The sequence below is a fragment of the Coregonus lavaretus genome (genome assembly GCF_964263955.1).
Source record: "Coregonus lavaretus genome assembly, chromosome: 26".
In the NCBI taxonomy this organism is placed as follows: Eukaryota; Metazoa; Chordata; class Actinopteri; order Salmoniformes; family Salmonidae; genus Coregonus; species Coregonus lavaretus.
In genome coordinates, this window is record NC_140013.1 from 13811728 (window position 1) to 13827870 (window position 16143).

Consider the following 16143-nt stretch of genomic DNA (forward strand, 5'->3'; position numbering starts at 1 on the left):
AATAGAACCCACATTTATGTTCATTTATTTTCCCTTTTGTACTTCAACTATTTGCACATCATTATAACACTGTACATAACCATAATATGACATTTGATGTGTCTATTTCTTTGAAACTTGTGAGTGTAATGTTTACTGTTTATTTTGGATTGTTTATTTCACTTTTGTTTATTATCTATTTCACTTGCTTTGACAATGTAAACATGTTTCCCATGCCCTTTGAATTGAATTGAGAGAGAGGGAGAGAGAGATGGGGAGCGGTGAGAGCTAAAAAAGGGGGGTGAGTGGGGCCATATATGCCATATATGGGCACACCATCGACTCTGCCTTGCTATTGGCTGTGGGCCTTGTGGAGCTGCCTGTCAACAAGATGGCCTTCCTTTCCACCGATGTTCTGACTCCGATTATTTTGGTTGTTCAGAGAACATACCGTAAAGGCCAGCCTGTGTCAGTTCTAAAAAGGTAGCTAGATGAACGAGGAAGAGTGTGAAACATGCTCAGGATCAGTACAGATAGATTGTGTACAATCGAAAAACGGACAGTAGGCGTCGAAAATTAACATTAGGGTGATATTAGAAAGTATTCTGCAGCCAGATAGCTACTGTAGCTAGCTACTTGGACACGTAAAAGATAACCCGAGTCACCTGCACCCCCATCCTTGCTCAATCTGATTGCTCGGTCGGTTGTTGAGAGGAAAACAGTCCTACGACGGGGGACGGGGGACGGGGGACGGGGGGGGGGGGGCTTGCTAGTACTGTCATCGGCACTGTTGCGGGTCAAGAGCTTTCGGATCTACAGGTAAAATGACGAAAACATTAACAATTACACTTTACGTTAGCTACATTTAAATTCAGGTCAAAGCTAGCCAACGTCGTTAGCCAGCAACACACAATATGGGTTCCATTGCAATTTTGTTTGGCTAACTAGTGTTAGCCTAGCCAGCACACAACGTTACACCATACAACCCTTAACGTAGTTGGCTAACTCGTTTTATTTTCGTCAAAGACAGATATAATGTGGTGCCTATCAGTTAGCCGAGCCTTAGCGAGTGTTTGTAACAATGTAACAACGAGATTGTTGTTGGCCTTTTGGGCTAAGTTAGCTAGCCAGCTAATGTTAACATGGTAACGTTAAGCTAAACTAGCAGATAGGAAATTAAGTTGGTTAGCTAACGTTACCTAGCTAGCTAGTTCTGATAGCTAACGTTACCTAGCTAACATTAGCCAGCTAACGTTAGCGTTTACTTATTTTGCCCTGCACATCATATAGTTGCTAGTTAGCATAAGTGATTAGCAGATAACTAACCTAACGTAAACTAACATTAGTTAACTAGTTAACCACCTTGGATTATTAATGCGGACCTAGGGGGTTAACTAAGTTAACGTTATAAGAATTGCTAAACCATCTGGTTAAACCATACAGCAAGATTTCTGTTTCGTCCTATTCCTAACTAGCTAGATTAAGCAAACCTTAAATTTGTATGACATTTTTGGTCATTTCAACTGACTGTTTGATCAGTGTTAGACAACTGAATAAACACCTATGAGCATGTCAATAATTAACGTTAGTCCGTTTGGCTAATCATGGCTACCAATGTTGACCACCTACCTGTAAGTTACAACCTAATGGAAGTGTTCCCTTCAATTCTGAAGGTGCTTTGTTTATAGAGTCCATGTCACCTGTACTTCCTCAGTGCTGTAACGTTTCTCTGTCTGTTTTGTTTTGTTTTTCTCAGCTTCTTGATTTAGCATTGGCTAGGTGACCACGTTTTCCAAACACTGTTAAATATATACTCTGAATGAAGATTCAAAGATGTCTGCAGAAACAATGGGGTGTCAGCAAAAGTCACTTTTTGTTATTGAACTACAGTATGTGAAGTGGATTTACAGCTGGTAACAGAATTGCGGTAACGGAATTTCATCATGGGTCCCTGATCTGTACTACACATAAATAAATGCATCATTATGGATATTAAGGTATTGTATCCTAAATAGGCACACAAATGTAGAAATATGCAATATAGACCTCTGCATATTTGGGTATTATTCTACACACTGGCTATTTTAATGAGCTCCGCCCCCAAACTAGACCAAATTTGTTTGGACCGGACCAAATCTGAACCAGTCATAGGCGTCTATGTTTCCCCTTTTTGCCGTCAGAACAGCCTCAATTTGTTGGGGAATGGACTCTACAAGGTGCCAAAAGCGTTCCACAGGGATGCTGGCCCATGTTAACGCCAATGTTTTCCACAGTTGTGTCGAGTTGGCTGGATGTCCTTTGGGTGGTGGACCGTTCTTGATACACACAGGAAACTGTTGAGCTTGAAAAACCCAGCAGCGTTGCAGTTCTTGACACAAACCGGTGCGCCTGGCACCTACTTCCATACCCCGTTCAAAGGCACTTAAATCTTTTGTCTTGCCCATTCACCCTCTGAATGGCACACATACACAATCCATGTCTCAAGGCTTAAAAAAACGTATTTAACCTGTCTCCTCCCCTTCACTGATTGAAGTGGATTTAACAAGTGACATCAAGGGATCATAGCTTTCACTTGGTCAGTCTGTCATGGAAAGAGCAGATGTTCTTAATGTTTTGTGTACTCAGTGTAGTTCAGTACGTTAGTGTACTCAACTCTAGTGTGCTTTACTGTGTACTGAACTGAACTCTTCTACTGTGCTGTACTGAACTATACTGTACTCAACATTTTATTTTTTTACTGTACACTACTGTGCTGTACTGTGCTATGCTCTCCAAACTTGTGAAACATTGGTTCAGATTTTGTCCTATCATGGACGTCTGTTTGGGCCAAATCAATGCCGGTCTGGACCGGACCATAAATCAACATCTGTGGATGTTAAAATCAAGGCCAGGGGGGACTTTTCAACGTCCGGTGTCGGTCGGTGCTCAGTGGGTAAGGAAGCTGGTTACAGTAAATGGAAAGAGCGGGGCTCATGGGTAGGTGTCAGTAAGTAGCCGGGAGAGGTGACATTAACTGGAGGGAGAGAGGGAGAGGGGTTGTCCAGGCTGTTTTAACACTTGCTTTGACCACCAGACAACAGAAAGAGAAAGAAAACCGTTATGAGTTGTGGAAGGGAGGACTGTAGCAGGTGACCCAACGGTGGTTTGTGACTACTATGATTTCCCATTGTAGCCAATTCAATTGCAGTAATTCCCTTACAGATTTTTGGGGGAAATTCTGTTCCGAATTTGGTAAAATAATTTAGCGTTTTAATCACTTAATAATTCATAACCAAATAGATATTAGTAAAAACAGTAACTAATATGTAAGTCCACCTTGTTACTTTTGTAAGCTTTCATTATCCTCCCTCATGAGGGAGAGAAATTGGAAAATATCTTAAAGATATGTAGGTTTTTGGTAACGGAATTAAGGCACAGGGCAATGTTTCTTGAACTTACACGAGGCAAATCATTCCTCAAACTAAATATAAATGTTGATATTAGCTGGCAGGGGTCTTCACATCAACATGATTGTGTTTTGATGTATTTCTAATACCTTAAGACTTTTCCTGGTAGATGTTTTCTAAGGCCCCTTTCCATCTGTTTGAGTAGAAATCAAAGCCTTTGCTTAGTCCTAATATTTAGGATAGAAAATAGTTCAAAAATGTTTATGCCTTTAATTTCTTAAATATAGACTTAGCTTTCATTAGACACCTGATTTAACATGGTCCTATGAACTTCTTGGTGCTCAAGGGTCCTTTTACATTGTAATGCCCTCTTCTTTTCTCAAAGACAAAATAAGTAATCAAACTACAGGATAAGCACATATGTTGTTGGTGAGCTGGTATCTGTTATTCAACTGAGAACTAGGCCTATCCATTTTTATCTTTGGTACTTTAGAATCAGTATGGGAATAGTGGAGCAATGGGGCATTGAAACGTAAAGCCTTTGGCATCTTCATGATTCATCTTCACATGTAGGTCTATATTCAAAAGTTCCAGGGAACATCCATCCTCTCAGAAAATCCTCTCAGAATAGCCAGTGTATCAGTTTTGTATTGATAGGGTTTGTATTCAATGTTTACAGATAAACAACAATTCACTATTTTGGCAACCACTGTCCTGGCCGTTACAACCAAGGCTATTTGAGTAAGGGGGTTGATTAACTCTTTTGGTTGAAGCCAAATGGTGGAAAGAAACAACCTGATGATGACCTATAGTTGAAAAGGAGTGCATATATATCCATTGCAGTTCTCTTCACTGCCAGAGAAGCACAGCTGACAGACCAAACACTATAGGCAGCTTGTCTGCCCGACCCTCTCATGACAAAGGCACTCTGGGTTCATTTTATCGGGGATGGGTGGAGTCCATTGTTCTTGTAGACGAGCATCATCAGCCTCACCTGCTGCCCGGGCTACTGCTGTATTGTCCCTGAGGCGCAGCCAAGGCGAGGGCCAGTGGCCGGAGTAATTTATCACCTCCCTGCATAGTCCACCATTCCCAAAGCCTCTGAAAGGGAGAGGGAGGATAGCGCTAGAGGTGAATGAGGGACCTGTCTGAATTATCTGAGGACAGCCTGGAATTAGATTTATTTTTTTAACAATAGTTTTTTTGTTTGAAAGGTCCTTCCCTGTTTAGTGTGCCTAAGCTGTGTCTTCTCAATATTACATTTTCTCTGTGATAGAATAGGAATGGTGTAGTGCTAAACATTCCTTCAATTCCTGAGACTATTCTAACGGTGGTATTTTAGTGGGCGCAATGTTTCGGAATGCTCCAGATAGAAACGCAAGTTTTAGAATTGAAATGTATTCTGTGGCTGTCATGTGGCAAATAGACAACCATGTTTTGTTTCTATACATTCCTGTTAAATCTGGAGCATTCTGTTATGATGTTGAGCCTGCTGAATATGCTCCAGCAGAAAGCCTGGATTGTTTGACCGAGGTCATGATGGAGGAATGAATCCTCCTGCATTGGTGTGTGTAGTTCAGCGGTTGGACAACTTGGGCAGCCAGTGAGAGACGAGCCTCTGGAACGGCACTCAGCGATTTCTGTACTGCTGCTGGGCATGGACAGGATTTGGAGGATTATGCAAAAAGCTTAAAACCAGCCTTAATTTGCAGGAATTGTTTCAAATGAGAGGAAAAAAACTGCATTTTCATTGCAGAGGTTTTATCAGCTGTCAGGGAATGAAGTCTTCATGGATACAGATTTTCGGCAACATCTGGGCCATGTTTTGGTCCATGGATATCACTCGAATACAATGAAGGGTCTACTAGTCTCATGTACTCATTTTTTGGGTACTTTTTCATCATTCAGGCTATTTCTCATTACCTTTTATATTAAGCCAGTATAGATGTCTTTAAACATACTGCTTGTATTTGATGGTGTCTCCCTGCGTTTCAGCTGGTATGGAGACAAGTGTAGAACAGCTAGCCTATAGGCTACTAGGCCAGTCATAAGAACCTAGAACCGCATACTGCATGCCATTTATTACCATTGTAGCATTTTACTACCACCTGGTCATCAGCCACCTTACTTCCTAATTAAATTGCAGGGGAAACCGTGGGATAGCCTATTTATTGACAACGAAGACTGCAGCATGGATTATAGCCACTGACTCCAGCATCTGGATGACTGGTAGTGCGACTGCCCCCGCCGCCCGCTTCCATCTCTCCATCTTCTGAAGCACTGTTGGTGGGCTGGCTCTGAATAATAGATACTGGTCAATAGAGAGGGAATCTGACTGGAGCCATTCAATCACTCACTGGCTGCCACTCACTGCCTCAGGAAGTGCCCATTTTTGTCACAAAGATGGATAAACGGACTGACACTCACTGTCCCCGTTACGCCATCCAATCTTTTTATGGTTGGGGTGGTGGCCCTGTGATGTACTTCATACATGGAGTCATCTGCAGGCCCTTAGCTGGAGCTGTGTGATTATTCAGCCCTTAACCAACCCAGGAGTAGTTCTGGCCTCTGACGTACACAAACAGCCTGGGTAGCAGACTAGTCAGTGGAGACATTCCTCTTCAGCCGAAGGTACACATTTCACATGATCATGCTTTCAACTGGCTAGTATAGATAGAGTAGATATAGGAAGGTATAGATAGACTAGTATAGATAGACTAGTTTGGCTGGTAAGAGTCACCTCAGGGGCCAAACTATAGTGTTACACTAGTGCTGTCTGGCTCAACTTGTTTGGGATCACAGGATGGAAAGAGTGGGGCTTGTTCAGTCTTTTTTACGATATATATATATATATATATATATATATATATATACATACACACACACACACAGTACCAGTCAAAATTTTGGACACGTACTCATTCAAGGGTTTTTCTTTATTTGTACTATTTTCTACATTGTATAAGGGCTTTGAGATGGCCACTCCCATACCTTGACTTTGTTGTCCTTAAGCCATTTTGCCACAACTTTGGAAGTATGCTTGGGTCATTGTCCATTTGGAAGACCCATTTGCGACCAAGCTTTAACTTCCTGACTGATGTCCCCTGTAGCTCAGTTGGTAGAGCATGGCGCTTGCAACGCCAGGGTTGTGGGTTCGTTTCCCACTGGGGGCCAGTATGAAAAAATGTATGCACTCACTAACTGTAAGTCGCTCTGGATAAGAGCGTCTGCTAAATGACTAAAATGTAAAATGATGTCTTGAGATGTTGCTTCAATATATCCACATAATTTTCCTTCCTCATGATGCCATCTATTTAGTGAAGTGCACCAGTCCCTCCTGCAGCAAAGCACCCCCACAGCATGATGCTGCCACCCCCGTGCTTCACGGTTGGGATGGTGTTCTTCGGCTGGCAAGCTACCCCCTTTTTCCTCCAAACGTAACAACGGTCATTATGACCAAACAGTTCTATTTTTGTTTCATCAGACCAGAGGACATTTCTAAAAAAAAAGTACAATCTTTGTCCCCATGTGCAGTTGCAAACCGTGGTCTGGCTTTGCTATGGCGGTTTTGGAGTAGTGGCTTCTTCCTTGCTGAGCGGCCTTTCAGGTTATGTCGATATAGGACTCGTTTTACTGTGGATATAGATACTTTTGTACCTGTTTCCTCCAGCATCTTCACAAGGTCCTTTGCTGTTTGATTTGCACTTTTCGCACCAAAGTACGTTCATCTCTAGGAGACAGAACACTTCTCCTTCCTGAGCGCTATGATGGCTGCGTGGTCCCATGGTGTTTATACTTGCGTACTTTTGTTTGTACAGATGAACGTGGTACCTTCAGGCGTTTGGAAATTGCTCCCAAGGATGAACCAGACTTGTGGAGGTCTACAATTTGTTTTCTGAGGTCTTGGCTGATTTCTTTTGAAGGTAGGCCTTGAAATACATCCACAGGGACACCTCCAATTGACTCAAATGATGTCAATTAGCCTATCAGAAGCTTCTAAAGCCATGACATCATTTTCTGGAATTTTCCAAGCTGTTTAAAGGCACAGTCAACTTAGTGTATGTAAACTTCTGACCCACTGGAATTATGATACAGTGAATTATAAGTGAAATAATCTGTCTTTAAACAATTGTTGTAAAAATTACTTGTGTCATGCACAAAGTAGATGTCCTAACCGACTTGCCAAAACTATAGTTTGTTAACAAGAAATGTGTGGAGTAGTTGAAAAACAAGTTTTTTAATGACTCCAACCTAAGTGTATGTAAACTTCCGACTTCAACTGTATATATACAGTGGGGGGGAAAAAAGTATTTAGTCAGCCACCAATTGTGCAAGTTCTCCCACTTAAAAAGATGAGAGAGGCCTGTAATTTTCATCATAGGTACACGACAACTATGACAGACAAATTGAGGAAAAAGAATCCAGAAAATCACATTGTAGGATTTTTAATGAATTTATTTGCAAATTATGGTGGAAAATAAGTATTTGGTCACCTACAAACAAGCAAGATTTCTGTCTCTCACAGACCTGTAACTTCTTCTTTAAGAGGCTCCTCTGTCCTCCACTCGTTACCTGTATTAATGGCACCTGTTTGAACTTGTTATCAGTATAAAATACCTGTCCAAAACTCTCCAAACTCCACTATGGCCAAGACCAAAGAGCTGTCAAAGGACACCAGAAACAAAATTGTAGACCTGCACCAGGCTGGGAAGACTGAATCTGCAATCGGTAAGCAGCTTGGTTTGAAGAAATCAACTGTGGGAGCAATTATTAGGAAATGGAAGACATACAAGACCACTGATAATCTCCCTCGATCTGGGGCTCCACGCAAGATCTCACCCCGTGGGGTCAAAATGATCACAAGAACGGTGAGCAAAAATCCCAGAACCACACGGGGGGACCTAGTGAATGACCTGCAGAGAGCTGGGACCAAAGTAACAAAGCCTACCATCAGTAACACACTACGCCGCCAGGGACTCAAATCCTGCAGTGCCAGATGTGTCCCCCTGCTTAAGCCAGTACATGTCCAGGCCCGTCTGAAGTTTGCTAGAGTGCATTTGGATGATCCAGAAGAGGATTGGGAGAATGTCATATGGTCAGATGAAACCAAAATAGAACTTTTTGGTAAAAACTCAACTCGTCGTGTTTGGAGGACAAAGAATGCTGAGTTGCATCCAAAGAACACCATACCTACTGTGAAGCATGGGGGTGGAAACATCATGCTTTGGGGCTGTTTTTCTGCAAAGGGACCAGGACGACTGATCCGTGTAAAGGAAAGAATGAATGGGGCCATGTATCGTGAGATTTTGAGTGAAAACCTCCTTCCATCAGCAAGGGCATTGAAGATGAAACGTGGCTGGGTCTTTTCAGCATGACAATGATCCCAAACACACCGCCCGGGCAACGAAGGAGTGGCTTCGTAAGAAGCATTTCAAGGTCCTGGGGTGGCCTAGCCAGTCTCCAGATCTCAACCCTATAGAAAATCTTTGGAGGGAGTTGAAAGTCCGTGTTGCCCAGCGACAGCCCCAAAACATCACTGCTCTAGAGGATATCTGCATGGAGGAATGGGCCAAAATACCAGCAACAGTGTGTGAAAACCTTGTGAAGACTTACAGAAAACGTTTGACCTGTGTCATTGCCAACAAAGGGTATATAACAAAGTATTGAGAAACTTTTGTTATTGACCAAATACTTATTTTCCACCATAATTTGCAAATAAATTCATTAAAAATCCTACAATGTGATTTTCTGTATTTTTTTTCCCTCATTTTGTCTGTCATAGTTGACGTGTACCTATGATGAAAATTACAGGCCTCTCTCATCTTTTTAAGTGGGAGAACTTGCACAATTGGTGGCTGACTAAATACTTTTTTCCCCCACTGTGTGTGTGTGTGTGTGTGTGTGTGTGTGTATATATATATATATATATATATATATATATATATATATATATATATATATATATACACAGTGAGGGAAAAAAGTATTTGATCCCCTGCTGATTTTGTACGTTTGCCCACTGACAAAGACATGATCAGTCTATAATTTTAATGGTAGGTTTATTTGAACAGTGAGAGACAGAATAACAACAACAAAATCCAGAAAAACGCATGTATAAAATGTTATAAATTGATTTGCATTTTAATGAGGGAAATAAGTATTTGACCCCTCTGCAAAACATGACTTAGTACTTGGTGGCAAAACCCTTTGGTGTCCCCCCTTTGTCGCTATGACAGCCTCCACTCTTCTGGAAGGCTTTCCACTAGATGTTGGAAAATTGCTGCGGGGACTTGCTTCCATTCAGCCACGAGCATTAGTGAGCTCGGACACTGATGTTGGGCGATTAGGCCTGGCTCGCAGTCGGCGTTCCAATTCATCTCAAAGGTGTTTGATGGGGTTGAAGTCAGAGCTCTATGCAGACCAGTCAAGTTCTTCCACACCAATCTCGACAAACCATTTCTGTATGGACCTCGCTTTGTGCACGGGGGCACAAAACTGTTGCCCTAAAGCTGGAAGCACAGAATAGTCTAGAATGTCATTTTATGCTGTAGCGTTAAGAGTTCCCTTCACTGGAACTAAGGGGCCTAGCACAAACCATAAACAGCCCCAGACCATTATTCATCCTCCACCAAACTTTACAGTTGGCACTATGCATTGGGGCAGGTAGCGTTCTCCTGGCATCTGCCAAACCCAGATCCGTCCGTCAGACTGCCAGATGGTGAAGCGAGATTCATCACTCCAGGGAATGCGTTTCCACAGCTCCAAAGTCCAATGGCGGCGAGACGTTGGCATTGCATATGGTGATCTTAGGCTTGTGTGCTGCTCCCAACAAACAGTTATTGTGCTGACGCTGCTTCTAGAGGCAGTTTGGAACTCGGTAGTGAGTGTTGCAACCGAAGACAGACGTTTTTTATGCGCTTCAGCACTCGGCGGTCCCGTTCAGTGAGCTTGTGTGGCCTACCACTTCGCGGCTGAGCGCCTAGACGTTTCCACTTCACAATAACAGCACTTACAGTTGACCGAGGCAGCTCTAGCAGGGCAGACATTTTACAAACTGACTTGTTGGAAAGGTGGCATCCTATGACTGTGCCACGTTGAAAGTCACTGAGCTCTTCAGTAAGGCCATTCTACTGCCAATGTTTGTCTACGGAGATTGCATGGCTGTGTGTTTGATTTTATACATCTGTCAGCAACGGGTGTGGCTGAAATGGCCAAATCCACTAATGTGAAGAGGTGTCCACATACTTTTATGTGTGTGTGTGAGATATATATCACACACACACATTAAAGTATGTGGACACCTCTTCACATTAGTGGATTACAGCCACACCCGTTGCTGTCACACACACACACACACACACACACACGAGTCTTCCTGACATCCTTTTTCACTGCGACTTGGTTTCTGAACTGCCAAGAGGCTAGAAGCTGATTTGCCTATCATTTGCTGTGCTCTTGGTGTAATGAACGGCTAGAAGGTGAAATATTTGGTCCAGTGAGTCTCTTACACCCTTCCTTCCATAGTGGTTGCTTCTGAATCAGCGTGTGATGTATTTTTATTTTTGTACCTTCTTATTTTGACAGGGGAGTCAAACTAGGGTCTATTTTACAGATGAGCCCTGCATAAATACATCAAACACATAAAATATGCAAAGTTACCAAACATATTAAGAAAAACAGACACATGTATCATCATAGAGGTCTAAAGGTCTTGTTGAAACAGTCTTGTGCCACTTGTGCCTCTTAAGCACCCAGTGCCACATTTTTGGCAGGGTAACATGAAATGGCACGGGCACCCTGGGTAAACGGTTTTCCTGCAGGCTGAAGCCAAGGTCCTTTAGACTCTGCCTGGCAGGCAACATCAATTCCACTACTCTCCCCTTGTAAAAATAGGCTAGGCATATGCCTTCCTTGTTCTTCCTCGACTCCTATTAGGCAGGTCCTCTTTGAAGTGTCAGGATGGGAATCCATTTGCTGTTTTATTCCTCCCCTCATCCCCTCCTTTATTTCTCCTTTCTTCTGCCCCAGACACAAGGCCCCGAAATGGAAGCCTTTAATTAGATTGAAAATGTTCAATGCGAGATAATTGAAATTACAGTGAGCATATGTAACGACTGAGTTTAGCTGTTGAGGCTGTCTGAAAGCATGAGTCTTCCTGACTTCCTTGTGCACTGCGACTTGTTTTCTGAACTGCCAAGAGGCTAGAAGCTGATTTGCCTATCATTTGCTGTGCTCTTGGTGTAATGAACGGCTAGAAGGTGAAATAGATTAGATTTCTAGGAGATGTGTAATGTAATTACATTTGATGACATGATGTTACTCATGTTTGTCTCCCCCAGCTAGATGACCTATGATGGTGAATGTTGTAATACTGCTCTCTAACTCCTCTCTTTCTCCCTACAGATTGTATGCCCTCTTCCCGTGGCGGTGCCTGCTGGCTTGCACAGAGAGAATGAGTGGCATGGTGCACAGCAGATGCCCAGCCTAGACGCCGCCGATATGCTTCCCTCCGGCCCGTGATGGACCGAGACACCTTCTCCCACATCCGACTGTGGTGCCCACGCCCCTTTGGCACCTACTCCCAGAACAAGCCCCGAAGCACGGGTACCGGGGGCAGTGGGGTAGCCCCCTCCCTCTGCAAGGCTGACACTGCGGGGCGCAAGTCGCTGGAGGCCGGGGGAGGCGTGGATGGCCAGGAGGAGGAGGAGGATGCCGGCTCCGAGAACACTCCCCCAGACGCCAACCCGGCCTCGGCACTGCAGGCCCCCTCCATCCCCACCCCTCCCGGCACCACTCAGATGGAGGATGGGAGGGTGCTGCTGGACACCTGGTACGTCATCAAGCCGGGCAACACCAAGGAGAAGATTGCGTTCTTTGTGGCCCACCAGTTCAGTGGGGTGGGCCTGCCTCGACCCAGCGCCATAAAGGTGAAAGGGAACTGGGCCACGGACTGCACTAAGGCCAAGCGCAGGCGGCGCTGCTCCTCCTACGATCCCCCCGCCCGGGCCCAGACCAACATTATCCCCGCCCCCCCGCCCCCAGAAGCCTCCACCCCAGAGGACATCCCCGGCGTGAGTGAGACTGACCTGCTGTCCGTGGCTGAGATGGTGGCCCTGGTGGAGCAGCGTACAGCCATGGCCCTGCAGGGCATGGTGGCCCAGGGACAGACTGCCCCAGAACACCCCGAGCACACACTACTGCGGGGCACAGTCTCCGACCCCAGCCCCATGGTGTTCCTATCAGAGAGCCCTGACCCCCCGCACGGTGCCCTGGAGGAGGAGGAGGAGGAGGAGGAGGAGGAGGAGGAGGAGGAGGAGGAGGAGGAGGAGGAGTCGCGGCGTGTGGCTCAGGCCGTAGCCCATTTTGAGTCCCAGCATCAGCTCCTGGAGAACACACTGAGGCCCGCGTCGGGCCTGGACTCCCCCAGGGAGAGGGAGCGGGTCGGGGACTCTGGCAGCGCTGGGCCCACACACGGCCGAGGCGAAGTGAGGATTGCCTTCCGGGTGTCCAGCCTGGATCCTCGCTCGCAGTCAGAGCCCGCAGGCCGGCCCCGCTGCATGTTCATGAGCTGTGGGGGAGGAGGGGGCCAGGCGGGGGCCCGGGCCAAAGAGAAGATCACCTGTGATCTCTACCAGCTGGTCAGCCCCTCGTCACGGGACCCCAGCCTCCTGCTGGCCGGCTCTCCAAAAGCTGACCCCCATGGGGAGGGCCATACGGACCGGCCAGCCTCCAGCAGCCCTGACCACAGCCAGGAGCTTGGCTCTGGGGAGAAGGTGCCTGTGGCCCGGGAGAGGGTGACTGGCTTCCACGTGGAGGTGGTGGTCACGGGTGCTGTAGACCAGTGTGTGTTCTATGGCAAGGACAGCACAGAGAATGTGCAAGAGGAGACGGTGTGTTTCGCCATGCCCAGTGGGGCCGACAGCTCAGAGGACCCCCCTCCAGGCCAGCTGTTCTTCCTGCAGCCCCAGAGAGGGTCTGACGAGGACAGTGGCACCGGCAGCAGCAGTGGAATGTGCTCTTTGGACTGCGCCAATAACAACGGTCCTGCTGGGGATGCTGCTGACCGGCCGGACTCCCCCCTGGCCGGCGTGGAGGACTGCTCTGACCCCTCCCTGTGCCGTCTCTACCGCCATGTCTCTCACGACTTCCTGGAGATCCGCTTCCAGATCCAGCGGCTGCTGGAGCCTCGTCAGTACATGCTGCTGCTGCCCGACCACATCATGGTCAACATCTTCAGCTACCTGCCCACCCGCTCGCTGGCCGCCCTCAAGTGCACCTGCTACGACTTCAAGGTTCTGATTGAGACGTACGGTGTGCCCGCCACCGACTCACGCTGGAACCAGGACCCGCTGTACCGCGACGACCCCTGCAAGCAGTGCAAGCGGCAGTATGAGCGGGGTGACGTGTCGCTCTGCCGCTGGCACCCCAAACCTTACCACCATGACCTGCCTTATGGACGCTCCTATTGGATGTGCTGCCGGCGCACGGACAAGGACACACCGGGCTGCCGCGTGGGGCTGCATGACAACAACTGGGTACTGCAGCCCTGTGAGCTGGTGCAGACCCGCGCTAAGAGGGAGGACGGGAGGTAAAGGGGCCCTCCCCAGGTCCCAGCACCCCTCTTACTCCCTCTAGACCTCACTGCCCCCTGGTGGCACAGTAAAGAACAGGGTTGTCCCCTGGTGGCACACTAAAGACCAGGGTTGGGGTCCTCTCCTGTGTTGTCAGCTCTCTCTCCTGCTCGCTATCACCTTGTTTTGAGTTCTTAGCAGTTGACTAGCTCCCTACTCGGTTGATAGTACATGTGAAAACTGAACTCATGATGAGTGGGCCCATACTGGTGGTATGGTATGGTGCTCCGTGTGCTGCATGGGGCCTGATGCTCAACGTTTCTGCCTATTGGTCAACTGACAGTCGCATCCTAGCCATGCTGTCAGTGCTAGAGCTGACCCCAACCTTACTGACCAGAGGGCCAGCCACTGAGGACTGACTGGCTGGCTCACAGAGGGAGTCTGTGAAAGTTTAAAGGTCCATTGCAGCTGTTTTTATCTCACTATCAAATCATTTCTGTGTAACTATTAAGTACCTTACTGTGATTGTGTTCAATTAAAATGGTAAAAAATAAACAAAAATGGCATCTTAGAAAAGAGCAATTTCTCAAGCAACAATTTTTGCTAGGACTGTCTGGGACTGGTCTGATTGGGGAGGGGAAAACTGAAAACTAGCTGTTATTGGTAGAGAGGTTTGGAACCCTCTTTCTTATTGATCTATTAACTAATGTACTACCTGGTGATGTCACCAGGCAGGCCAAAAATTCATCCCACCAAAACGGGCTGAAATTTCAGGCGGTGTTTTCAAACAGCTCTTACACTAAAAGGGCATTATCTCGCATTTTCACAATTTCACAGTATAATTCCAACCTCATAGTGTGAAAATGTATATAAAACACAGGAAAATCACGTTTTTGACTGCACTGGGCCTTTAATGAATGAGACTAACAGTGGTGTGGGGGCAGGAGAAGGCAATTTGATGTCACTTTGCAAAGGCCTGATGTCACTTTGTACAAAGGTTTTGACTGCTTGTTATCATTTTTGTGTGAGCGAATGTTTGCTGTTCTTTCCTGTTTTTTGAGGACTGTTCCCCCTCCCTTCAACTCTTTATTTTTTAGCCCCTCCCTCCCCACTAACCCCCAGTCCAAACTCCCTGCTAGTCGGCAGAGGGCAGTCTTTGCCAAAGCCGTCGTTTGCTTCAATGTGGGTGAAAAGAAACACGGACCATAGAACTCTCTACAGCCTTAACCCCATTGGTCCCTCTCACACTCCCTAAATCTGCAAGACCTTGACAAATACAGTATAGCGAACTCTGTTCACTTGACCCATCTGACTGGGTAGGGGAGACCACTGTAGGTTTCAGTTGTACAATGCTAATGGGAATATGTGCTTCTCAAATAAACAGAAACTATTAAAACTGGAATATATGCCCCCTAACACGTTTGTTTCTGCATGATGACTTGTGTAGGTATCTTCTGCTTACAGTGAGGGAAAAAAGTATTTGATCCCCTGCTGATTTTGTACGTTTGCCCACTGACAAAGAAATGATCAGTCTATAATTTTAATGGTAGGTTTATTTGAACAGTGAGAGACAGAATAACAACAACAAAAATCCAGAAAAATGCATGTCAAAAATGTTATAAATTGATTTGCATTTTAATGAGGGAAATAAGTATTTGACCCATTAGATTTAATGGTGCTCCGTGGGATGTTGAAAGTTTCGGATATTTTTTTATAACCCAACCCTGATCTGTACTTCTCCACAACTTTGTCCCTGACCTGTTTGGAGCGCTCCGTGGTCTTCATGGTGCCGCTTGCTTGGTGGTGCCCCTTGCTTAGTGGTGTTGCAGACCCTGGGACCTTTCAGAACAGGTGTATATATACTGAAATCATGTGACAGATCATGTGACACTTAGATTGCACACAGGTGGACTTTATTTAACTAATTATGTGACTTCTGAAGGTAATTGGTTGCACCAGATTTTATTTAGGGGCTTCAAAGCAAAGGGGGTGAATACATACAGTGAGGGAAAAAAGTATTTGATCCCCTGCTGATTTTGTACGTTTGCCCACTGACAAAGACATGATCAGTCTATAATTTTAATGGTAGGTTTATTTGAACGGTGAGAGACAGAATAACAACAAAAAAATCCAGAAAAACGTATGTCAAAAATGTTATAAATTGATTTGCATTTTAATGAGGGAAATAAGTATTTGACCCCCTCTCA

The 16143-nt window shown here is 45.7% G+C and overlaps 1 protein-coding gene across 2 annotated transcripts; it reads left to right on the forward strand.

Annotated features, from left to right (window-relative positions):
* Window positions 1-721: 721 nt before the first annotated feature.
* LOC311101336 (F-box only protein 46-like) lies at window positions 722-15338 on the forward strand. 2 transcript variants are annotated; one of them, XM_084142471.1, is made up of 3 exons: window positions 744-798; window positions 7184-7288; window positions 11769-15338. In XM_084142471.1, the coding sequence occupies exon 3, from the start codon at window positions 11885-11887 to the stop codon at window positions 13955-13957; it is 2073 nt and encodes a 690-aa protein (XP_083998597.1). In that variant the 5' UTR covers window positions 744-798; window positions 7184-7288; window positions 11769-11884; the 3' UTR covers window positions 13958-15338. The 2 variants fall into 2 exon arrangements, with proteins under 2 accessions (XP_083998596.1, XP_083998597.1); XM_084142470.1 differs by lacking the exon at window positions 7184-7288 and having other exon boundaries at window positions 722-798.
* The last annotated feature ends 805 nt before the right edge of the window (window positions 15339-16143 follow it).